We start from the raw sequence: 24,431 nt of genomic DNA on the forward strand, positions 1-24,431 counted from the left end.
GAAGCAGGAGATGCGGTTTCCTGGCAACAGCTGCTTCAGGGTCAAGACATGGAAAGATGGCAGGGTGTCAGCAGCTGATAGAACGCACCCAAGACGCCCATTGGAACCAACCCTTGGAAGTAATACTGATGATGGCTCCTCACATGCTAAGCCTGTGTCAGGCAGATTTTAGCACTGTGAGGGCCTGATACATAGATATTGTTCTAGAAGGTACTTGTGCCAAGCAGATAGTTGAAAGGGATGTCTGAGTGTGTAAATTAGGCTACCAAGCCTAGACAGAACTATACAAATCCTGCTCCCGAGTAAACCTCGGCCCCGTAAGCCAGGCCTTCCTCACGTCGCTGCAGCTTCCCACCCGTGTGTGGGGGGCACAGACGGCACAAACAGCACGCACAGTGGAACCCTTTATTTAAAAACGGTGAGTTAACTACAGCTGTAGTGTTCTCATTTACCATTCCCATGGCGCAGTAAACCGGGAGAACGTTAACACATGTCAAGAAGGAACTAACAACCTGTAAACACACGTACACGGCACACACGCACACATGGGACACGCACACCAAGATCACAGCCTAAACAGAGTTAAAAGTGAGGGCTAAAAAAAAAGCTTTGAACGCTCAAGGTCAAGTTGAAAGCCCTTTCTTATAGTAAATAGTGGCAATACTGTGGCTAGTATGAAAAAATATTGAAACGTTAAAAGCAAAAAAGAAAAAAATACTGGCAAATTGAAACTAGCAGCACACGGCAGATAAAAGTGGAAGCTAGCATCAAGCTAAATCATACTGAAATTCTACTGTTGATACTGTGTAGGGTTACACTGAAGGAATTTAAACTGGGTTCCTAAGGAATTATGAAGCGGTCCCTGGAAATGTGAAGTGGCCGGGAAGGAAAAACCTCCTTGGAATGTTACACGCTCACACGCACACGCGCAGGAAAGGCTTTAGGGTCTAGCAGTGGAAGATGGCCTTTTGCGCAGGACCTTCAGAAAAGATTTCCGAGGAAACATTTAAGTGCCAATGTCGTGAAAGAAAGTGAAACAAATTCCTACAGATGCAAGTCGGAGTGCATTCCTGGGGTCTAAGGCTATACTCAAGGTTGGGGGAGGGCATGGTCGATGGGCGTTCAAGGGGAAAAGCATGGGGGACCCAGAAGTACGGCAGGCAGAGCCCGTCTGAGCGTGCTGCGAGCGAGCGCAGGGGTGCTAGACTCAGACTATCTGCTAGGAGAGGCCAGAGTACACGGAGAAGGCCTTCCCCCGTGGATATGTGTCCTAGTGGCCAATAAATAATCCAGGCAAACTTTTCAGCAAACAAAAACCTTCCCCACCCCTCACACACATGAAGCCTGGTGGAAGGAGGAGTTTTGTTTTGTTTTCTTTCATGAGGTCAACTAGAAATGCCGGAAACTACTAAGCACTTTCAAAGGGGGTGGAGCTACATTTAGATTTCTTACTGATTTGGTCTGGAAGGAGAATCTATTTTCCTGAAGAAGCCAGAGACGGGGCAGACTGGTCTTCAGAATCTAAGAAGCACAGTGCCCTTCGAGCTTGTTTCCTGGGACTCATGGGAAGTTTCCACCCAGGACCAGGGATGAGGGGGAAAGGTGGGGGTGGGGGTGGAGGTGGGGGCAGAGGTCAATGAAGTGTTCAAACGTCTGTACCCCACAACCAGTTTTGGAATCAATGTGCCAAAGGGCTCAGGGGCTTTCAGAAAGCAGCGCTGCAGTTCTGGGTAGAGGGGTTAGTGGGGGGGGGGGCGGCTGCTCCCCACCGCAGGTTCCCCTGGGCGGGGTGCAGTTGCAGGTCCCAGGGCCCCTCACTTTGGCCTCGGGCATATCAGCTTCAGACTGTGTGACTTTGCCCAAATAAGTATACAGAACAAAAGAAGCAATAGATACAGCACAAAGATCCATCTATGGTTCCTTTTGTCCTAAAATACACTGGTCCGGCAAGTTGCCATGTGATTCCCCTCAATGGAACTACCTACACTCACATGTCAGGTGCTGGCTAGTTCAGGTTAATGCCCGAGGATGCTGCTGCCAGGCACCAACCCCCACATCCTGGCATTAGAGACTCTATCACACTAGGTGCTTTTAATATCTTAGGTGGTTTTGTTTTTTTTTCTTTTCTTTTCCCGCTTTAGAGACATAGTCTTTCCAATACGCCTTAGAAACAGTTTCCCTCTGGCTCGGGGTTCACTCTTCCTCTTCTCCCTCCCCCTCCCCTTCCTCCATGGTCTCCACGATGAGCTCCGCGGTGCAGGTGGCCTCGCCCAGACTGTTGACAGCCTTGCAGGTGTACTTGGCGTCGTCTTCGCCGCAGACGTCGCTGATGATTAAAGAGCAGTTCCCATCTTCATCGTAGTCTATCTGGAAGTGGCGGGATTCCCTGATGGACTGGTCGTCTTTGAACCAGACCACCTCAGGGTCCGGGTGGCCTGCGGCACAGGGAGACAGTGGCAGAAATGGTCATTCAGCATGCCTCGTCACTTCATGCCAGCAGCAACTAAGTTACCTCTCTGGGACTGGGCTGCTAACTGCAAGGTCAGCAGTTTGAAACCACCAGCTGCTCTTCGAGAGAAAGACGGGGCTTTCTACTTCTGTCAAGAGTTACAGTCTCGGAACCTCGCAGGGGCGGCTCTAGCCTATCCCTTAGGGTGGCTCTGAGTGGGCCTGGACCCCATGGCTGTGAATCTGATTTGGGGTGAAAGAGGTATGATGTGACTTTGAGTGCCATTTGTCAGTAGGCATGTGCTATAAATACCAGCATTGGGAACCACAAGTAAAGTATTTTACAGTTGGTCAGACTAGCCCCACAGCCTGCCTTTAACCCGATAGAGCGCGGTCAGGAGAATTGCCCCCAAATCCAAATGTAGGGAGTCTGTCATTCCTTACAGAAGAATTTTCTTTTTATCAAAAAGCAAACAACAAACAAACCAAAAAAACCCCAGCATCTCTACAAAATGGCAGATAAAACCCCAAGCCCAGGGCTCAAGACGCTGAATCTCTCATCTGAGCTCCAGTCAGAAGTGAGGGAGCCAGGACACGGTCGTCGAGAGATGTGAGCCTGAAAACGATCGTGCCTGTAACCATCTGAGCAGGAAACCGCTTCAGAAGACCCAAGGAGAGCAGATGGAGGGACCAGGGTGGGCCCGGGCTTCCTTCCTTCTCCATGCTCAAAGGCAGCGCTGGGCTTTCTCTTTTAATGGCCCCCCCCCGCCATTCAATCTGAGCGTATTGTCATCCATTCCTGTGTGCAGTGTGGAAGTACGGGCACCACTCGGCTTTCAAGGACCTGGCCCTCCAGAAGGGGTCCCCCTGCCTATCTCTCCCAAGGCCCCTCTGGGTGAGTTCGGCCACTAACCTTAGGACAGCAGTCAAGGGGTTAACCATTTGCATTTTTTTAAGTTGGAAAAAAAAAAAGAAAGATTTTACAGGGCACCAGTGCAAACCTGTTCTTTTTATTCCCAACTCCCCAAAAGGCAGTAGACAGTCACACTGTTGGTAAAAAAAAAAAAAAAGAAAGAAAAAATCTCTCAAAGTCCGGAGGCCTAATTCATTTGGACTCCTCTGTACTGTACTGCTATGTGACCTTGGGCAAGTTGCTGCACAAACCGCTGTGCTGGCTCTGGTCAGGCCGATGGGACCTAAGCCCCCACGGGTTGGCAAAGATCGCCACAGCCTTCAAGCAGAGAGGCCAGTCCCTGGGGCTGTTTATCTTTCTAGAACGTGGAAATCTGGGGAGACCGAAAAGACCTGGCATGCCTCAGTTCTCAGGCACAACATGGCCAGTCCCTGCAGGCCCCTGGGGCTCCAACAGCTCTCTACTCTGGCAGAAGTGGGGAAGCATGGGAGGTGGCAGGGCGGGGCAGGCTGGCCCAGGCTCCTGGGTTCCCGTTGAAGTCACCCTTACCAGCCCCCAGCTTGTTCCTTTGCTCCGTGGCATCTTGAAAACACTCCAAAGGTGTCCGCTTTGTGCACGTTGTGTCACAGAATCCCCCAGAAATCCCAGTGGCTGAGGTGCCACTTGCGAGGCAGGGGCCTGAGGCTCACAAGAGCTGGGTCGCATCCCAGGGCCTGCGGGGAGTGGATGTAGCAGCCACCTCCGCACCCTGTGCTCCTGGTGCTCACCTTCCGTGGAGAGCCTCAGGGGAGCCCTTCACGTGGCTCCCAGAAGCTTCCTAAGCGCCTTGCTGTAGGCGTGTTCTATAGCCAGTGAGACCCCTGACCATTCCTTCTTAATGTCAGCCCAGCGGCTGGTGTCAGTAGGTGCAATGTCAGGTGGGCCCCCAATCCGAACCTCGGAAGGGCTTGAGAGGGCATGAACTCTGCCAGGAGGTGGGGAGTGGGGGTGAGCAGCCCTGGAAGCCTGGCTCTTCTCAGCACCTCTAGAACAGAACTCTTGCGTGGGGCCAGACCGGCCACGGCCGCGCAGCCTTTGTAGCACGAGAAAAGGAGCGGCGGCTCACCTTCAATCTTGCAGTCGAATCTGGCCGCACTTCCCTCCACCACTTCTAAGTCCCGGATGGTCTTGGAGAAATAGGGTTTCACGTGGGGCTTCTCCTCAGTGACCGTCTCCAGGAACGCTTGGGAGACATCTTCTGGAAGAGAAGCCGGAGGACCAGGCCATTTCCTCATTCTTGACTCTCGCTTCTCCCCTCAGGGGAAAGCTGAGGTCTAAGTTTTGGGTTTCCCCTTAAGTTGGTTTAATTGAGCAGATCACACAGCTTAGAGAACGAGTCCTAAGCTCGCCCCTCTCCCAGGGATGGCTTGGCCCACTGCCAAATGGTTTCTGGCAGGAGGGAGAACTGTGCCCAAGTGGGGGCGGTGTTCAGCCCCCTGCCTCCCTGATGCTGACACACAGAAAATGGAAATGATCTTTAAAAAGGATTTTTGGCCGAATTTCATGCCGTTTTGGGATTCCAACGATTGGATCTGGGAAGGACAGAATCTCCCTCTCCTAGTGTCTGAACCTCTTTGGACCCCTCTGGCAACAGGCACCCGGGAGGGAGGACCCAGCCCCAGAACATCTGTAACTTGCCAGGAGTTTAATTCTCCGCCTCGGACACGGCCCTCACTGGGCGTCACTGCAGACCGGGGTGTGAGGCTCGTCTAGGACAGGGCTGGATGCCACCCTGAGGTGCTCATGTCCCATCTCCTTCTCTTTCCTTCCACTGCTGAGCCCCTTGGGAATGACAGCCCTGGGGCAGAGGGAATAGGCCCGTGGGCTACAGACTCTGTCCCCAGACACACAGAAGCCTCGTAGCAACCTGGCAACCTCGTTGGTGCTTCTGAGCACACAAGGGATCGAGACGTGGACTTCTCACTGTGGGCACCAGGAGCGCCAGGCAGTGGGGTCAGGGCCAGGGGAGCCCTGCCCACTTGAAGAACCTCAGGGGAGAGAGGGGTCAGGCCCCATGTGCTCCTGATCCTGGAAGAGGCTGAGGCCTTGGTTGAGGAGCCGGATGGGACCGCATCTCAAGGACAAATGGGCAAGCCACCCACCCTACTGGTCCCCAGGGAGGAACCTGCCAATCAGGCTACCTGGCTTCAGCATCGAGGACACTGCCCAAAGAATATGGACTATACAAGTGAATTTTCATCAAAAAACGAAAACACAGACACAGGATGGACAAAACCAAAAAAAGAAAAAGAAAAACCTCATAGGAAGTTCCACAAGTAGATGTGATTTTAATGTTGCTTTGGCTTATCACTCTACCAGTATTGCGTTTATATCCAGAAGAGGAGTTTTCTTTTAATATGGCTTCATTCATTCTTATACAAAATGCAGGCCAAAGCATAACAAGGGCCATCCAGTTCTGGTAGATGAAAAAGAACCTTCCCTTTGAAGACAGTTTCACTTAAGGCGGCAACCATTAGAGCAATGGCTAGCCCTCATGCCAGAGCAATCCCCAAGTAGTTCCGAATTCCTAAATTGACCATTCCAGGCTGTATTAAAAAACAAGCAAACAAAAAACACAAAAGAGCCCAAAAACCTAAAACTGCCTTCAGAAGTTCCTCCATCTCCCAATTCCCTCTCCACCGAATGGCCGGAACCTCCCCACCGTGCTCCTTACCTTCCGACTCGAGTTTCTCTGCATTGAGTGGGCTGGTGGGCGACCCTGTAGAGGACTTCCTGCCACTGAGCCCTGAGATCATGGCCATAGAGGACAGTCTCCCGATGGCTCTCACAGCATTGCCTGTTTTCTGGGAAAGAGACAGCGGGGTTGGGCTCAGGAGTGTCCCTGGGCTTGGCTGGGCAGTGCCCCCTGCTCCCAGAAGAGCCTGTCCGGGAGCCCAAGGAGCAGCTGGACTCCTGGAAGGAGGGCTCAGTGTCCCGCGGTCCAAGCTTGCTCCGCTCAGCACTCGGCGTGTCAGGAGATGTTGGGAGAGTGGAATGGGGCCTTGGAGCTGATGTGCGCGTTAATGTGACTAAACAAGGTTAACAGGAGACAAAAACCCTCTTCAGACTACGCTTCCACTCCCATAAAAGGGATAGTTTATATAAAGCCACGGCGGGTGGAGACAGCTCCAAAGACTTATTGCGAGCGGGGCCCAGCGAGGCGGTTTCTCATAAAACAATGCTAGTGAGAGGCTTTTAAGTGGCCAAGACAGTCACTACTACAGATCCTTCAGCCTTCGAGTGACCATGGGCAACTCGCTGCTGCACCTCTGGGCTTCGGTTTCCCTTTCAGCATCAGGAGGGGGGTTTGGACAAGGTGCTCTCCTAGGTCCCGCTTGGTTCTATTTATGATTTAGATCCGTAAAGAGATTTCCAGAAGCTTTCTGGCTGGCCCAGCACACGCCCATGACTGCACAGAGAGGCTGTGGAGGCTCTTCTTCCCCGATGCTCACTCAGGCATCCCAAAGGAGCACCCAGGCAAAGTAAAAGGCAGCGGCAATGTGATTTCCCAAGGCTGGGCACCACAGTCAATTCCCAAGGGAACAGAACAGAGATCAAGCGACACACTGCACTGGGTTAACCCGCTGCCCAAGACCTCTTCAAAGTGTTGAAATGCAAGGAGACTACCCTGAGCATGAAGGTGGCCCCGACCAAAGCCATGGTATATTCAGTGGCCTCACAGGTATGTGAGAGTTGGACATTGAGTAAGGAAGACCGAAGAAGAGTCAGTACATTTGAATGATGATCCTGGCAAAGGATATCGAAAGTACCATAGACTGCCGAAATAACACGCAAATCTGTCCTGGAAGAAGTACAGCGAGAGAGCTCCTTAGAAGCAAGGATGGTGAGACTCAGTCGCACGTACTTGGAACACATTTTCAGGAGAGACCAGTCCCTGGAGAAGGACAAGTGGAGGGTCCGCAAAAAAGAGGCAGTCCCTCCACGAGATGGCCTGACACCGTGGCTGCCACAATGGGCTCAGACTTAAGAACACTGGTGAGGACGGCGCAGGACTGGGCAGTGGCTCCTTTTGTTGTACATAAGGTCCCTGTGAGTCGGAACCAACTGGACGCATGGCATCTAGCTGCAGCGGCAGGCCCCTTAGGGGCCTGGGGCAGAATCCCTCTGGACAGTGCCAGCACTTGCGAGGTCTGTCCTCTGCACTGTAAAATCTCTGCCAAGCACAGGATTTGCGTAGAGAAACCTCTGCAATGCACAGCCGTGTCTGCTGCTCACCCTCAAAGTTCCTCATGCTTTTGTGAAGGTCGGTGGGAATGACACACATAGGCAATGACGCACAGAGCAGGCTGTGCAGCCTCTCAGCACACACCTGGTTTGCTCCTGTCATTCCCACTGGGCCGCAGCCCTGCTGGGAAAGCCATCTTGTGAAGGCTCAAACTTTTAGACTATCTGGCCAGCAGGCCTCTAGCTTCAGACTCTGTGTGTGTGTGTGTGTGTGTGTGTGTGTGTGTGTGTGGTTTGAGTAGAGACCTACCACTGGCACCCTCATGCTAATACATATTCGCAGTCTTCCTTATTCCACATCCAGCCATCACATGCATATAACGCGGCTGCAACGCCATGGCTGTGGTCCCTTTTCTACAGCTACACCACCTCGTCTCCTCGCAACAGATTTTCTTCATGCACCTTGACAGGCGTTCCACCTGGCTCCGTCCTCTGGCCGCCTACCCTCTCATACACACTCCTGCATGGTGTGGGTGCGTGTTTGGCCCTCTGCTGCCACAGGGAAGTGGCATGTCTGGGACAATGGGGTCACTAAGAGCAGAAGGTGAAGCAATAGCTACCTTCCTTCCAGCTTAACTGTGTCAGTCAGTCACTGTAACCTGCAGACTACTTGGCAGTGCTCCTTGCTTTCCTGGGAGGGGCTGCTCCCGAGACCCAGCTCTTCCCATAAGAACTCACCCTGGCCTCAAGCAAGAGGTGGCCACAGCTGCCCTCCTGATAAACCAGGCTATTTCTTCATCAGCCACATGACCCATTATCCCACACATATTGCCTTGCTCTGAGCCCAGAGTTTCTACACTTGGTAGGTCCATGCCCAGCAAGGGACGCGTGATTACTGTATGGCCTGGTGTGAGTCACTTCCTCTCTCTGGGCCTCAGGGTCTTGAGGTGATTGGACTAGAAGATTCTGAGCTCCTGCTGCTCGGGTCTTCTCTGGTCCCACAAATGCACAACAGTAAGCAACGCCTTGTGAGACCCCAGATTCCCTCAGGCTGGGCTGCGGCTGCCTGGGACTACCGTCTACCCTTGCACGGTGCAGAGCGATGGTGCCTTTCCTTCCTCTTGTCTCTTAGCAAGATCCCTGCTGTGAGGAGGCCAGTGTGTGGGAGAGGCCTCAGAGGTGCTTGATAAGAATCAGTAGAGGGATCCGCATCAGAATTCAATCTTGGGGAATCAATTTATGAAAGAGGGCTTGGTAAGGCAGCTACTTGCTGGAATGGAAAACAGAGCACATCCCTGTGTTCCAGGTTTCCCGTCTCGTGCCTTTGAGCTGAAGTTGTTTCCTCTTTACTAACCAAGACTGCTGGAAAATGTTGGACGACTGAGGTCGCCCGGCTGCCATTCTCATGTCCAATTCTCATCTGCGTCAGCCTCTTCTTTCCCGAGGGTGGTGCCAAGGTTGGGCTCCTGAGCGCCTGGGTTCCAGTGTCCGCACTAGCCCCTCCCGTTCTCCCGAGAGCCATCGAGGGTCACCCACCATCCTGGCTTGCTCAGGTCTTTCAGTGCTGAAACCAGGACAGTAGTCCCTTGCAAACGGGGCCAAGCTGGTCATTCTAGAAGCGGAGACCCTTCACAGGCCCCCAGGATATGCCAGTGGTCCCCTGAGAACTACATCGTATCCAGAGGTGCCGGTGGAGAGAGCGAGACTGAGTCAAGAGCTCACTTCTCTAGGCTCTGAGGACAGAGCCGGCAGTTTGCACGCAGGAGCCGTGTTACACGCTTCTCCACTGCCTGGACTTTTACAAGGTCTAACAGAAACCCCAAAGAGTCCTCCCCTTTCAGATGCCAACTCACGGCGACCCTACGCAAGGGTTCTTCGATGGTAAATTTTTATAGGAGTGGACAGCCTCATCTTTCTCCCGTGGAGCAGCTAGTGGGTTTGAACCACAGATGATGCGGTCAGCAGCCCGAAGCTCACCCACCCCTACCCCACCTCTTTATGGACGTTTGTGCACGAGGCTCTGTCTCCATAGTACAGTCAGCCCTCAAACAACACGGTTCCAAACACCATGTCCTGGCAATCATCTCCCTCCCAGCAGCTCGCCTCCGGGAAATTGCGTCTTGTGCCAGAGTGGCATTCTTCTGTCCTCCCGCGGTTTCCAGGGTGCCTGGTGGTGCCCGCACCACCACAGGCCCCACCCAGAGCGCCACGGGCGGTGCTGGTAGTGCTCCCAGAGCAGAGGGTGGTGTGATGTGTGCTCTGTGGTGAGGAGCCGCGCTGCGGGTGCCGCCACCCTGAGGGACCCGGGTCCAGAGAGTGAGCTGTGGTCCATAAAGAAGAGGGAGTCCACAGAGCCATCTGGGCAGTGGATGCCAGCAGGCTTCAAGCCGTGTCCTTTTGGGGGGAAATACCTTTTTTTTGGTCTCATATTTTTAAATGCTGCTTTTCTGTGGGCCTTTATGGTAAGCGCCGGTTTATGTAATTGGTAAGACTTCCAATCAACAGCAGGCCAGCCGTATGTAACATCCTGGGGAATCCAATGTTCGACCTGAGTTTTCAACTGCGCGGGGAGTCGGCATCCCTCACCGCCATTCTGTCCAAGGATCCCCTGTCCTTCCTCCTCCCAGGACGTTGCATGGACGTCACTACCCCAGCGAAGAGCCTTCTCTCTCTCATGCAGCTGGAGCGAGGACTGGGCACCTGTGCCTGCCCTGCCCTCTCCCACCAGCACACGCCACCCCGCTGCTCTCCCACTCCCCTCCTGGAAGGCGCAGCCCCTGGAGCCGGTGGGGCCAGCGTCCCCAAGGAAGCGATGTCACACCAAGGGGGCCAGAGGCGGCTGCGCTGTTGCCGGTGAAAACCGGGCTTTAGGGACAGCACACATGCGCACAGTAGGGTCTGGGTCTCGACACTACTTTTGGGTGCACGTTTGGGAAACCCGACTGCTGTTCTTTGGGGGGGAGTCACTTCCAAGGCCTGCCACCTGCATTTCAGAGTGGAATTCAGGCCCCTTCTCTGGGTTCTACCCTTTCTTTCTACGTCCACGTCTAGGACATCCGTCATCAATAGCACTGTAGGCAATAGGAAGACAATCAGTGACAAACATCAGCGTCTTCTCTCTCTGTCCGTTCCCTTGGGCTTTGGTGCCATCTTGGCTTGGGTCTGTCTGCACACATTCCGCTTCTCCCAGGAGTCTGAGGTAATCAGGCTGCCCTGTAACCCACAGCAAGACTCCCTCAAGCAAAAGCCCTGGATCAGTGGTTCTCAACCCTCCTCATGCCACAACCCATTAACACAGTTCCTCGTGTTGTGGTGACCCCCAACCATAAAACTATTTTTTGTTTCTACTTCATAACTGTAGTTTTGCTAATGTTATGAATCGGGGGACCCCTGTGAAAGATTTATTCAGCCCCCAAAGGGGTCAAGACCCACAGGTTGAGAACCACTGCCTTAGATCAAGCTCCGAGGACCGCTCCACCCCCTCCAGAGTTACCCTACTCTCTCCAGACACCTAGGGGGCCACAGGATCATAGTACAGCCAACCTCTGATTTTGTGGACCCCTCTTTGATGGAAAGAACCTTATGAGCCCTAACAGTACCAGGGTCACTGGGAGCCAGATCAACTCAATGTTAGGGGCTTCGTTTTGCTTCCTTGCAGCGGAGGTTGCCCTGGTAGTATAGTGGGGTACACATTGGGCTGCCAACTTCAAGGTTGGTGGTTTAAGCCCATCAGCTTGCTCCTCAGGATTTCCAGGCCTACCCCTCCTACAGGGTCGCTATGTGTTGGCATGGGACTCAACAGCAGTGCGTTTGGCAGGTGTTCCAACTCTCACCTTGCACTTGAGAGAGACATGGAGCCCCACCTAAGCTTCCCACAGGAGTCAACCAAGAACATCTCCCACTGTGCAGGAGCTCCCCTGTACCCACCTGTGGCACGTGCACAGGATGGTGGGGCCTTCCCCCCCCACCTGAGACCCTCAGACACCTCAGCTCCCTCTCTCAACCTTTGCATGAAGTTGGGCTTTTCGGGGGAAGCTTGGTTATCACCCTGTGTGGCACATTACAAGCAAATTACCTGCTGCCCCTGTACCAGTGATCTCCTCTCTGCTGCCACGTAAACCCCACACTAAGCTCACTGCCATCGAGTTGATCCCAACGCAGGGTGACCCGCGTGCCTCGGGAGAGCTGCCCTGTGGCCTTCGAAGCCCGCGCGACTCCTTACAGGAGCAGAAAGCCTCATCTCTCTCCTACAGAGCGGTCGGTGGTTTTGAACTGCTGACCTTATGGTGAGCAGCCCAGTGGGTAACCACCATGCCATCAGGGCTTCCTTTTTTGTCAAAGGAAAGGCCTACGTGCCCTGCAAGCCCCCGACTCCCCAGCTCCAAGGCTTCGTCTGCTCCTACCTAGCCTTCAAACAGGCTGCCCTGTGGGTTTCTGAGGCTGCACACCACCCATCATGCTGCCATCCCCGCTTCTCTGTGTTCTAACCCATGTCCCGTGCCCAGCCCTCCCCTGCCAGCAAGCCCTCATGACACCCGACTCCGGCGGGACAGGCTCCATCTCCCTCCACTCTCATATATGGTCATGCAGAGCTATACTGCCTGCCTGCCTATATTCCTGGCGTGCGTTCTTCCCTTTTATGTCTCTGCTCCAGCAGCCCTTTGTGACACTACATTCCTTGAGTATGGGAACCACGTACCCCACTGCAGCCCGGCATGGGAAAGCGGTCACCACGCTACAAAAACAACGTGACAAGAAAAGCCAAACAGACGACGGCGGTGCTAACAACTCCGCTTTGCTTTGGCTGAGCCTTTTATCCCCGTTATCAAAGACCGTTTCCTGCTGTGGTTAAGACTGTGTGCTTGGGAGCCGGTCCTGGGCCAGCCCTTCATACATGACACTCTCATCTCTGCCCGCTGGCTCTGTGCTGGGCAGTGTCTACATACGGGCCACTGAAGATGGCCTTGTTTCGTTCTCACGACAGTGCTTGAGGTGGGCACCATTCTTAGCCCCACTTCCAGAGGTGACAGTAAAGGCCCAGCGGGGAGAAGTCACAGACCAGGGACACATAGCTAGTAATGCCTGTGTTAGAGGGTAAGCGACCGGTGCTGGCTTTTCCTGGTTGCAGGTCACCGGGTCTTTTTTCAGAGGCCCCATCCATCGGATGGGAACCTCTGACTTTCAGGCCAGCAGTCAGGGTCATTAACCGTCTGTACTGCCTGGGCCCTCCCCAGGTTTCTTTCTTGGCCTCCCCTTTCATCATAAAGCAATGTCAGAGCATCAGCTCACCTGAAAGGACAGCCATTCTCCAGGTGTGACGAATAAGCCTACAGGTGCCATCGCTCACTCCCACCATGAAGGCAGGAAACGCTGGGGGTGTGAGCCAGATAGGGCTGGGCAGCCTGAGGCCTCCCTCCTGGTGGTCCCTCTGGGCCTAAGCTAAACAGGGCTGCAGAGATGGTTGGAGCGAAGAAACCCATCCCCCCTGGGGCAATGCTGGGGCCAGTAAGAGGGCCGAGCACATCCCCACACCACACCGACCTAAGGGGTCTAAATTGGTCCCAGACGACTTCAGAAATAAATGGAAACTTTCCTGGGAAAGATCAGGGAAAAGGCCTGGCTGCCCGCAGTACCTGCCATTTCCTCCGGGCCATGTACTTCTTCATGCGGTCCTTGGACAGCTTCTTGGCCTCCATAGTCTTGGTGTCTTTCATTAGCCACGGGTGCTGCAGGCACTGCGTACAGTCCAGGCGAGTTCTGACGGGGGCAGAGGTCAGAGGGTTACTGAGCAGGAGGGCACCTCAGCGACCAGAGCAGATGTGGGCAGTCCCCTGTCTCCCTCACACAGCAGAGCACCCCACTTTCAGGCCACCCGCCATCCCACGGGGGCACTGCACTTTCAGCGCCTCCTCCATGGTGTGACCACCAGGGAAGCAACTGATGACCCATGACCTGTGGGTCCGTGAGGCCTGGGATGGGTCTAGGTCAAAGGGCTGATGTGTCTGGAGACAGCTGACCTGTGCAGGCTGAGCACAGCCCTTCGATCCTAGTGGGCTTTGGAGCCCCGTGGCCTACATCCTTCTGTCCATCTATCTGGGAGAGTGGAGCGTGCGGGACCTCTGAGAATCATATAAGTCCATGACTTATCGTGCGTGTGGCGGAACACCGGGTTTTTCCTGTTTGAGGGATTTCCCCCACACAGCCCATCAACGATAACCACTTTGGAACTACACGGACACATTTAATCTTTCTGAAAGCCCCAGGCATCTAGAGCTATTTCCAGATCAGTATCAGAAACCTCCGTTGTACGACACTAGGAAAGCCCAAAGCGAATGGGCCCCCAAAACTGATGGGGGTGGGGGTGGCGGGGGAGTGTAACAGATCTTTAGCTATAGGAGCTAGGGCCGATTGTGATTTTCCTGTGTTTTGCAAATTGCCTCCAGTTTCATAATGGAGAGAGATTACAAAACGCAGTTAGGAGGAGGTATTTGAGGGAAGCATTGGGGGTTGGGGGTGGGGGTGGTGTTCAAGCGGTTTGATTAAGATCCGTTCTTTCGGGTGAGTCCATGTGGCAAAGACAGAAGGACTCCCCACAGCGCCTGGATGGCGCCAAGGGGGAACGGGGTGGGTGCGCCATGCCATTTGCCAAATCCTCCTGAAGCAAAGTTCTGTTGACAGAAACCAGAGTGTTCAGGAGGGAGGTTCCCGGCTCTGTGAGGCTCCCTGTCACAGGGCTGAGACGGCCTCCATGTCCTGCCCCCTCCTGCTCAGGCACACTGCCCGGTTCACCTCCCCCACCTCCTCTGACAAGCCTCCCAGCTGCTGCCCATTGCCAAGTACAACCCAGGCTCCCAGGGCCCCTGCTTCAGCAAAGAATGGAACATGAAACCACGGCCGCTGCGTCCACTGACTGGCCATGACCCCATAGGGCAGGGGAGAATGGCCCTGCGCTTTTCCATGGCGGAAAAGTTTTACAATGAGGCAGCCTCATTGTTCCCCCCACAGAGCTGCTGGTGGGTTTGAACTGCTGCTACAAACATTGGCAACAGTGAAAGGTCTCTGAATGCACAGCGACCAGAATTGAATTCAAAACCAGACGCATCACACACCTGAGGTGTGGTGAATTTCTTGGGCAGCAAGGGGCCGTGCGTGGGAAACGTTTAAAAAGCCCCGCACTACGCCCCCAATGGGGCAGTTCTACTCTGTCCTTCAGGGACGCTGTGGGTTAGAACTGAGTCAGGGGCAGTGGGTTTTCCAGTGGAGGGGCCAGACAGGCCAGCGACTCTCACCTGACAGCCCCCGCCCCCTTCCCCTGGGACAGCGGCCTTCACATCCCCATGCCCTCTCACCCTCTTTAACTGAGCGGATCCCCTCATCAGTCATTCAGCCAGCTCACCACACCCCAGGCCCACCTCTGCGCTGGGCCCCCCTACAGCCCTGTGCCCCTCACTGAGACCTCTCTGGGCCCTCCTGGGCCACCTATGCACGTGCACACACCACTGTTAGATGCATTCCATTCTGCCTCTGACCAGATGGGCGGCTCTAGGCGGCCCCAGAGCACAGAGACGGTGGGCTCAATCCAGTGCCCAGGGAACGCAGCCTAACCCTGCTCTTGTTCACACAGGTGGCTCTGAAACCATTTCGGCTTGAGAAAATACTGTGCCTGGCACTCGGGTGGGTGGCTGGAGCCCGTGAAGAGGTGCTAATTCAGCCTCATCACCTGCTGAGGAGCTTCTTCCTCAGCCACCCTCAGGGGCCCCGAGGAGGGCAGGCTTTGACAAGCCACCATCATGCACACCAAACAACAGGTGTTGTTGGTGGAGCTGCGGTAGCAGTCTAGTGTGGCTCTATGTGCTGGGAGGATTGCTGCCCCGAGAGGCCAGGATGGTGTCTACTCAGGGACCCTCGGCCAGGAGGATGTTTACGCCCCTCCTTCCCCAGCCCCACGTGGTCCTTCTCAATGCCATGACAGATGGGGACAACCCACGCCTCCCGAGACACCACCCCAGGAGTGGGGAAACGGGAAGGGATGAAGGCTCGGCCAGTTACTTCATATCTTTCTTCAGCAAGCTGCTGATAAAATCCTTGGCATCGTCGGAGATCTCATCGAACGCCTCGTCGTCGAAGTCCCAGGTGGCTGAGGTGACGTTGGCTAAGGTTTCATTGTCATTGTCACCCATGAAAGGGGACAGTCCACTGACCCTGGGGAGAGAAGAGCCGGAGAGCAAAGCATGGGTGACTGAGTGAGGGCCCCTGGTTGAATGAAAATGATGTGACTCCTCGGACGTCCTGGAGGCCCGGGGTCTCCTCTCCCTGCACTTGTGTGGGGTCTCCTATCTGGTGACACCAGGGGCCTGTGAGGCCTGAGGGGAAGGCACGTGGCGTGCCCACCTTCACCATGCAGTTACCTACCATGCTATCGGGGCTTGTTGCTATTGCGTCGACCCGGCTTGTGTCAGAGGGGAACGGGGCTACACGAGGCTTTCTCTCAGCAGTGGCCTTTCCTCTGAGGGAACCTCGGGTGGATGTGCACCTCCAACTTGGCGATTAGCAGACAGGCACGTGAGGTGTTTGCACCATCCAGAGATTCCACATCATGCAGTGTAGGGCAGGTGAGGCCCTGGCCCGTCCTTGCCTTCTGGTCTTCACCATCCCAACTAGAAACTTGCCCCACACAGAGCCCCCTGCACGGAGATTTCCACTGGGAACACGTCTCCGCATCCCTGTAATCCCACCATCACTGGGAGCTAAGAAAGGGGAGAGGAGCTATCACTGGTCCATCAGCCCCCACCCTCTCGTCCACCTGCCACCTTGCTACATGTCAGCACCATGAGGGCCCAGCCCAGCAGGGATGCCCACAAGGGTACATTGAATGGACAGACTGACCGGGAAGCAGCAGCGAAGGCTTGGCTCCCCATCTGCACATGAGTGAGGCTTTGATGCCAAGCCAGAAAGTGTCCCCAGGAGGTATCATAATCAATGGAGAGGCCACAGCTTCCCCAGGTGACCCTGGCCCATTCCCCTACTCTCTCTTCTTTTCCTCTTTGGTAAAATGAGGGACCACAATTTAACTCACCACTACCACCACCACTACCATCACCATCATCACCACCATCATTGTGATGGCAGCCAACGTTCACCAAACATTTAATACTTGCCAGGTACTGGGCAATGAGTTTAAAAAGAATGAATGCATTTACTCTTAACCCCACCCTACAATGTTTCACTTACTGCCACAGAATTGGTCCTGTCTCCCAGTGACCCGATAGGACAGGGTAGAACAGACCCCTGTGGGTTTCGGAGACTAAATCCTTCCGGGAGTAGAGAGGGTCAGCTTTCTCTCAAACGGCTGATCTTGTGGTGAGCAGCCCAATGCGTGCTGCACAGGCTGGTTCTCTCTCAGGACAGTGTTTTATAGATGAGGAAACTGAGGCACAGAGTGGGCTGAGTGATCTGCCCAAGGGGTCCCAGCCAATGAGCGCTGGACCCCGGTGCCTGACTCAAGAACCTAGGCCCTAAACAGCCACATCTGACTCACATGTCTATGGAAATGGATTCAATTGTGGCACCGGAGTGCCGGCCCGGGCCTGGCCCCCAGTGAGGAGCCTGGTCTCGGGCCCCGGACAGGACAGACCCAGGTTCTACTGGGTCTCCTCCACGGCCTCTCCCCATGGGAGCTCCCAGATGACTCATTTTAGCAGGAGCTGAAGCCAAGTGTTATTTGGCAGGTAACGGGTTCTTGGATCTCAAAGCACCCTGGAACAGATTCCTGGCTTCCTGCCTTACCTCTCACCTCTGTTTACCTCACCTTCAGGTCAGCCATCTGCCCTGACTCACCTTCACAGGGTAGGCTTTGTGAGTGGGCGACCTCGGCCCGAGACCCACCTTTAGGTCACTGGTCTGCCATTGCCATCTTGAAATGCAGATGGGCCTTTGAAGGAGTAGACTTTTCAATTTACACTAAGCCCCACAATGATGCCGCTGGTCCTGCCCTGGCCCCGCCTGAGCCCCGGGAGATGGATCTGGGTCTCTCCTGCCATCAGCTTCCCCATCTAAGGCTTCGCTAGCCCCTTCCCTCTAGTCCTCGTGGCCCATTGCCATCGACAAGGACAAACCCTTCTAATGCTCTTTGGTACTTGAATTATTTTACCCTACCCCACTCTGCTGTGTTGCTGTCCAGAGGGTTTTCAGTGGGCAGCCCTATTCTTCCTTCATAGCCTGGGTGCTCCGCCGAAGCCTGCCCGCTGTGGGTGACCCGGCTGATGTTGGAAATGCCAGGGACAGAGCTTCCAGCAGGACAGCAACACACACGTCACCAGGGTGTGAACAACACAAGAGCAATTCTGAGGACGGCGCGGACAGGGCCGTGTTGTGTTCTGCTGTCCATAAGGCCGCCATGAGCCGGAACAGACGGGGTGGAACCTGACAATAGCAGCCACCGCGCAGTAAGGTTTCTGAGCACGGCACTGCTCAGGAAGCTCGTTTTCTTAGAGCGAGGCAGCACTGAGTTCTGAGAAGGCGTGGCGATAACCACTCCGAGCCTCACCCCAGAGGGAAGGGCTGCAAATGACCAATCCCTCAGTCGTTGGATGATGTTCAGTTCCTTTTTCCCTCTGGGCCTGGGTTCCTCTTTTCTGCACCAATCCCTCCAGCCTTCGCAAGTCCCCAAGGGCAGCCTGACTCCTGCTTGTCAGCTCCATGCCTCCTTTGTCTTTCTGTGACCCAGACCTACCGCCACTCAGTCACCCCGACTCCTAGCGTCCTCCACGGGGTCTCCCATGCTGTAAAAATACGAGAGAGGACGGCCTCATCTTTTTCCCAAGGCACAGTTTCAACCGATGACCTTGTAGTTATCAGCCCAATGTTTATCCCTCAGTGCCACCAGGGTTCCTTATTGACTTCACTGCTATCGAATCAATTCCAATTCATAGTGACCCCATAGGGCAGAGAACAAGCATCCCTTTGGGTTTCTGAGGCTGTAAATCTTTATGGGTACCAAAGGCCTCATCTTTCTCTCAAGGAATCAATGGGGGGTTTGAACTGCTGACCTTGTGGTTCCCAGGCCTGCGTGCAACCTAGGACACCACCAGGACTCCTGACTCTTGGTGAGGAAAGTCCTGCAGCACTCCCCAAAGCGAACCACCCTCTGTGGAATGCTGCTAGGTTCTCCTTCAGCAAACCTCCTTTCCTAATTTGGAGCTGAAATCCTGCACAGATAGGTTGTCATCTCTGCAATGTTAAGGGAGAGCCTCCTCCCTGGCAATTCCAGCCTTCTGAAACAACCCCCTCACCCTGACTGGCTCCCAGCCCGCCCCAGCTCCTCAGCAGGCTCCAGATTAAAGAGCCTGCCTTCTGTAAAATGAAGCCCGGCTTGTCGATGTAACGAGGTGAGCGTGCAAAATACCACAATGCTGCTCCGAGCGGTAGGATTCTCACCTACATAGGAGTATGTACATGCACCAAAGCTGTTGCTAGGATGTGCCTAAGGGGCACATGTCTTTTCACACCCAAAAAGTTATCATTGGTCAAAACACAAAAGTACAGGAGTATTACAAAAGCAACGGTGTGCCCTCTTCCTAGTCTGCCCCCGTGTATAACTGATGGACGGGTTCAGCTGGTTTCCCGAGATGGCAGGCAGCGCCACCTGCACACTCTCTTACTTGGACTTGCGCAAGTACGCCTAGGGTCTCTCAATCACTGCCGGCAATCAGATGTTCGCCTCTGTGTGCATCCATCACAAAGGTCAGGGCTATGGTGTTCCAATGTTGAAACTCTGTATCTCTCCTTAGGATAAAACTTCTCAGGGCAGAAGGGCAGGTGAGAGGAGGGTGCAGAAAGGCCCGCCTCCTGGTGTTGGGGGTTGGGTGGGTGTTGCAAGAGTGGCCAGCCAAGGGGAACGCACGCTGGTAAGTATGACTACTGAGGGGGTCCCCACTCTCTACTGCCGACTCACAGCCACCCGACAGGTCAGTGCAGAAGTGTCCCGCAGGGTTTCAGAGGCTGTAAATCTTTACCAGAGCCTCACCTTTAACAGCCTCGTCACTCTCTCTCTCCGAGCACCAGCTGGGTTTGAACCGCTGTTTTTATGGCTGGCAGCCTACTGGTGTAGCCTGTGATGCCACCCGGACCCTGGACCCTGGTGGCTAGGAAAGGGCGGGTGCCCCTGTGACCCAGCTGAATTGCCAGTTCTCCCTGCCTGGCAGGTGGGGAGACAGAGACAGGGTGGGGCAGTGCCCACAGGAAGAGCCAAGAGCCCAGCGTCCCTTTGTGCCGTGGCCCAGAAAGCAGCAGCCTGGGCCGAATCACAGCCCATCGCTCTGGTGGCACTCTCCGGTCAGTATTGGGGCTGTTAACCACAAGATCGAGGGTTCAAACCCACCAGCTGCTCCTTGAGAGAAAGATGAGGCTGTCTGTTCCTGTAGCAATGTTCAGCCTTGGAAACTCTAGGCAGGGACACCATGACTTGACATCTCCTCCGTGGCTGTGGGGATAGTTCTCTTGTTTGTTTGTTTCACTCCCTGGTGAACAAACCGGGAAAGCGGGGGCAGGGCCTGACATGCAGCAGTGGGTGGAGGTTCCAGGAGCTGGGGTGAGGCTGCCCAAGCCCTCCAAAGAGCCTTCGATCCAAACCTGGGTCTGAGCAGCTGACTGATGCCTGGGCATTGGGCCTCCGCTCCCAGGGAAGGGACCTTCTCTACCAAAGTCAGACCAAGCTGGGGCGGCAGACCGCCTGGCCCAGGCAGTGTTAACTAAAGAGGGTGTGCTGACTAATGAGGAGATAGGGCACCCCTTCTCCGTGCTCTACCTCCAACTCCCAGCCCTGAGGCCTCAGAAGGGCGGGCTGGAGTTGGGGTGGAGCGGGTGGTGCCTCTGGGACCAGACTCAGAACAGGGCAGAGGGCGTTGTGAGGCAGCTGGGGAATCACTTCTGGGGTGCTGCCAGCTGCTTGGCCTGAACTCGGCAGCAGGCACTTGCCAGAAGCCATCGTTGGCTCTAACCTCGGTCCTTGGCAGCTCGCACTTTGCTGAGAGAGCAGAAGCTTGGGAGCGTACTCCCAGCCCCAACCCCAGAGCTGGCCTGGCAGCGTCCCAGCAGGCCGAGCGGCCCCCAGTGGAGAGGCCAGGCACCAGGACTCTGCGCTGGGCTGGCCCAGGGCTGGACTGCCTGGTCCTCAGCCCCTGGCCGTCTCCTGGCCCCCCTGGCCTCACATCTCAGGCTGGTGCTGTTTGTCAAAATCGGTTCCTCTCCTGTTTCAAAAGTACTTCCCTGTTTCTTGCTGCTATTAGCTGCCAACGTGATCGAGTACACCATGTAACGTTTCCCCAGGACTACACGCCACCAACTGACTTGATTTTGACGTCAGAATAACGTGCTCTTAGGATGCGGTGATCCTGGGTCTAGGTCTTATAAACAGAATGCTCAGGTCCAAGTGCACTGCCCCTGTGAGTTTCAGAGACTGTCGCTCTTCTTGGGAGTAGAAAGCCCCGTCTTTCTCCCAAGGTGGTTTCAAACTGAGGACCTGGCGGTCAGAAGCTCACCGTGTAACCACTACGCCAGCTGTTGACTAAGAGACAGGTGCCAGAATATTGCGATAGCCCCCACCGGAAACCGCCCCACAGCTCTGCAAGGCCGACTGCATAACCACCTTGGGCTGCAGTCAGTCAGGAGCCCCTGAGTGGTGCAAATGGCTCTCATGCTCTACCACTAGCCTAATGGTTAGAGGTTCCAGTCCACCCAGAGGCGCTGCGGAAGAAAGGCCTGGTCACCTGCCACAGCTGCATCGACCAGGTGCAACACCATTCCACTCTGACCCATGTGGCGCTGGCCTGTATCAGGATCCGGGGCAGCAGCTGTTTTGCTGCCCAGGTAACTCTGAAAATACATCCCCTTCAACTCCTCGCAAGAAGACCAACAGACGCGTCTCACAAATGGCCTTGGCCAGAGCAGCCGAGCACGCCTTCTGGCCTGATTTAATTCATGTCCTGTCCAGGGGGATCAGGACGGACGATGGCCTTAGTTCTGAGCAGGGCCAGCTTTCCTCTGGCTGGGGCTGGGCAGGAGAGTGACCAGGGAGGGGTGGCAGGAGGGTTGCTGGGCTGTGGTGGGACTTGGTTTCTTCTTCCTCTTTAATAGACGGCGGTAAAACATATATAACTAGAGTTTTCCACTGTGACCATTTTTAAGTGCATGGTTCGGGGCCGCCCATTACATCCCCATGCTATGCTTGCTGTGTAACCTTCAGGGCTATCTAGTCCCCAAGCGCAGTTTCCTGGTCTGGGTTTAGGGCCTGAGGTGCGTTCCCACTGCCATCGACTCGGCATTCCGGTCACTGCTCTGTCCTGGCTTGTCCAGCTGTCCCGGTTTTAACACAGGAAGTCCTGTATCCGGGAAACCCCTCAGTCTGGGGCAAACTGGGGCGGTCAGTCACCCTGCCAGCTCTGTGGGGCCTGGGCAGCGTCCTCTGCCAGCCCCAGTCACCTCAGTGCCAAACATAATCCAGTCTCTGCCAGGAGCCCCTCACCAGCTTGTCCGAGGACCATGTGCAACCCCGCTCAGGAACGCTTGCCTGCAAGGGCGGGGGACAGGCTGAAGAACAAATGCATGAAGGCCAGCCTCCTGGACGACTGGGGAGGGAGGGGGGGGTGGGCCAGCACAGGAGGCTGGGTCGGAGCGAGCTGCCCGAGGCCGCACCTTAGAGTCCAGAGATGCAGTGTGGGCGCCATCCAGGCCTGAGTACCCGGACCGCCCTGCTGGACCCACTCTCGCCAAGTGAGCCCTGAGTTCTGACCTCCCTGCCCTGCGGTGGGGGCTGAGGTTGGCCCCAGGCAGGGAGCAAGAGGACCTGTGACCCTGGTCAACTGAGGGCGGCCAGTAGGAGACAGTGAAAAGCCTCAGGCATAAACCTCACTAGGGGGTCTGCTGAAGCCTTTTAAACCAGCCCCCAACCCCAGCCGGACCCCAGAACCACCCAGCCTCTTGTCACAGGCCACGCTGAAGACATCAGGGGACCGAGAAAGGTTTCTTAGAGGTCAACCTTATGCTTTTTATGAGGAAGCCCAGCTCAAGCCAAACCAGAAAAGAACCAGTGAACCAGCACAGCGTTCCCTGTATTGCTCCACAAGGCAGAGTGACTTGCTAGACAAGTGGAGGGGCCGCCTCTGCACTAGGTGCCTGCTGGGGATCGACTAGCCAGTGAGACGCCACCAAGAAGGCCTCACTCTGGTGTGGGTCCCGGGGCAGCCTGGAACCCATTGGCAATGCGGCTCTCGGGGGGACCCCCGCCCCTCTGCAGCAGAGCCTGCAGTTTCAGGAGGCCTCCAGCTGACTCCTGCACCTCCATGCCGGGGAGGAGGGGTCCGGGTAACAGGTCTCCTTCTTCCTCTCCACTGCTGGTCAGCCCTGACTGCACACTTTTAATGGCTTCTGCTTCTGCCCTTGTCATCACAGCCGAAACCCCGGCTGGGCCACAACCCACACACTCTTCAAGGCAAGAGGAGAAGCAGGGCCAGCCTGTGGGACCCTGTGCTGCCACTGAGGACAGGGATGCTGCCCCGAGGGGGCGAGCCTGGGCCCTCCCCGCTCGCGGTGCCCCCTCAGGGAGATCACAAGGCCCGCCCCCCACGGGACTGCATGCTCTCATGCCGAAGGCCCTGCTGGCCAGCACGGTGTGCCAGCAGCCCAGTGGGCATTTCAGCATGTGGAACTACTTCCCCACAGAGAGGCAGCGCACAGGGGCGGGGGGGTGGCTGCCACCCTCCTGATGCTAGAGCAGGGCTCCTGCTGTCACCCGCCTGCCCCGGCCTGAATGTCAGGACCACTTGGAATGAGGGCCCTCCTCCCCACTGACCCACCTCCTCACCGGAGATCAAGCCCAGACTCACAGGATATAGCAGATGACTCCGATGCTCCACATGTCTGTGGCGTAGCCAATGGGCTCGTAGTTGATCACTTCCGGGGCCACGAACTCAGGGGTGCCAAAGAGGACCTTCAGAGACCCCGCGTTCTCTGCAACCGGGATCGAGACGGTTAACGGCTGAACACCTGGGAACCAGCCCCAGGGAGCAGCCCGCGCAAGCAGAGGCCCTGCCCCCAGGCCTGCCACTGGCCGCCACTGCAGGACAAGAGCCCAGCATCTGTCCTCATCACCAGGGAAGCGAGTCAGTGGGGTGGGGAGGAGGAGGCAAGGCTGGCTTTGTCAAAAGCCCTGGCCTCCGGTGTGCTTTTGTGTGTGTGTCTTTCCCCTCCGTTGCCCAGGGCAGACACCAGGACTGATTACTAACCCACATCTCTCTAACAATCCCAGACCAGTGACTTTGGCCTGCCGTCCGGGCTCCCTGTTTCCGGTGGATGCTCCTGTTTCACGCCCTTAGGCCTGATGCCCAGGCTACAGGAAGTGAGTTCCCACCCAGGTCAGAGAACCCAGCTGCCTGGCTCCTGGGCCAGGTCCTTCGACAGCACAAGTAAAGTTGGTGTTAGCACACCACTCATTCGTGGGTCCCAGTTCCTGGGCTCGCCAACCATGGGTGCCCAGAGCTGGTCTCAGCGGATGCCCCAAATGTTCTAAAACAAAGCCCTGTGAGGCAAACGCACTGCTCGGTTACACTTCAACCCACACCATGGCCAGGTGTCTGCACCCTGGGACACCACCCTCCCTGCACCACAGGAATCTGCGCATTGCAGTTTGGGGCTGTGAGTGCTCCCAGTGGCTCCGCCATCTCCTGAGGCTGTGGCCTGCCTGTCCACTTAGCTTGGTGGTGGGTACACTGCCACACACACCAGTCCTTGCCCCAGCCCACCCTTTCTTTCTGTAAGAGAAAGCAGCTCGTGGGGTGGGGCGTGGGGGGGG

General features: G+C 55.6%; 1 protein-coding gene across 4 annotated transcripts in view; it reads right to left on the bottom strand.

The window, feature by feature from the left end:
• Nucleotides 1–391: 391 nt before the first annotated feature.
• The window catches only part of MYLK (myosin light chain kinase), a 246,884-nt gene continuing 222,844 nt past the window's right edge, over nucleotides 392–24,431 (bottom strand). For 3 of the 4 annotated variants that reach the window (XM_045287510.1, XM_045287511.1, XM_045287507.1), the window contains 6 exons: nucleotides 23,467–23,590; nucleotides 15,635–15,787; nucleotides 13,219–13,342; nucleotides 6,075–6,204; nucleotides 4,467–4,598; nucleotides 392–2,435 (listed from right to left, as the gene is read on the bottom strand). In XM_045287510.1, the coding sequence (XP_045143445.1) occupies nucleotides 2,194–2,435; nucleotides 4,467–4,598; nucleotides 6,075–6,204; nucleotides 13,219–13,342; nucleotides 15,635–15,787; nucleotides 23,467–23,590 (905 nt within the window). In that variant the 3' untranslated portion in view covers nucleotides 392–2,193. The remainder of the gene's footprint in view (nucleotides 2,436–4,466; nucleotides 4,599–6,074; nucleotides 6,205–13,218; nucleotides 13,343–15,634; nucleotides 15,788–23,466; nucleotides 23,591–24,431) is intronic. The other variant, XM_045287508.1, reaches the window with a different exon arrangement.

This window comes from Echinops telfairi, unplaced genomic scaffold (genome assembly GCF_000313985.2).
Source record: "Echinops telfairi isolate 266 unplaced genomic scaffold, ASM31398v2 ScPeMD7_17;HRSCAF=63, whole genome shotgun sequence".
Classification (NCBI taxonomy): Eukaryota; Metazoa; Chordata; class Mammalia; order Afrosoricida; family Tenrecidae; genus Echinops; species Echinops telfairi.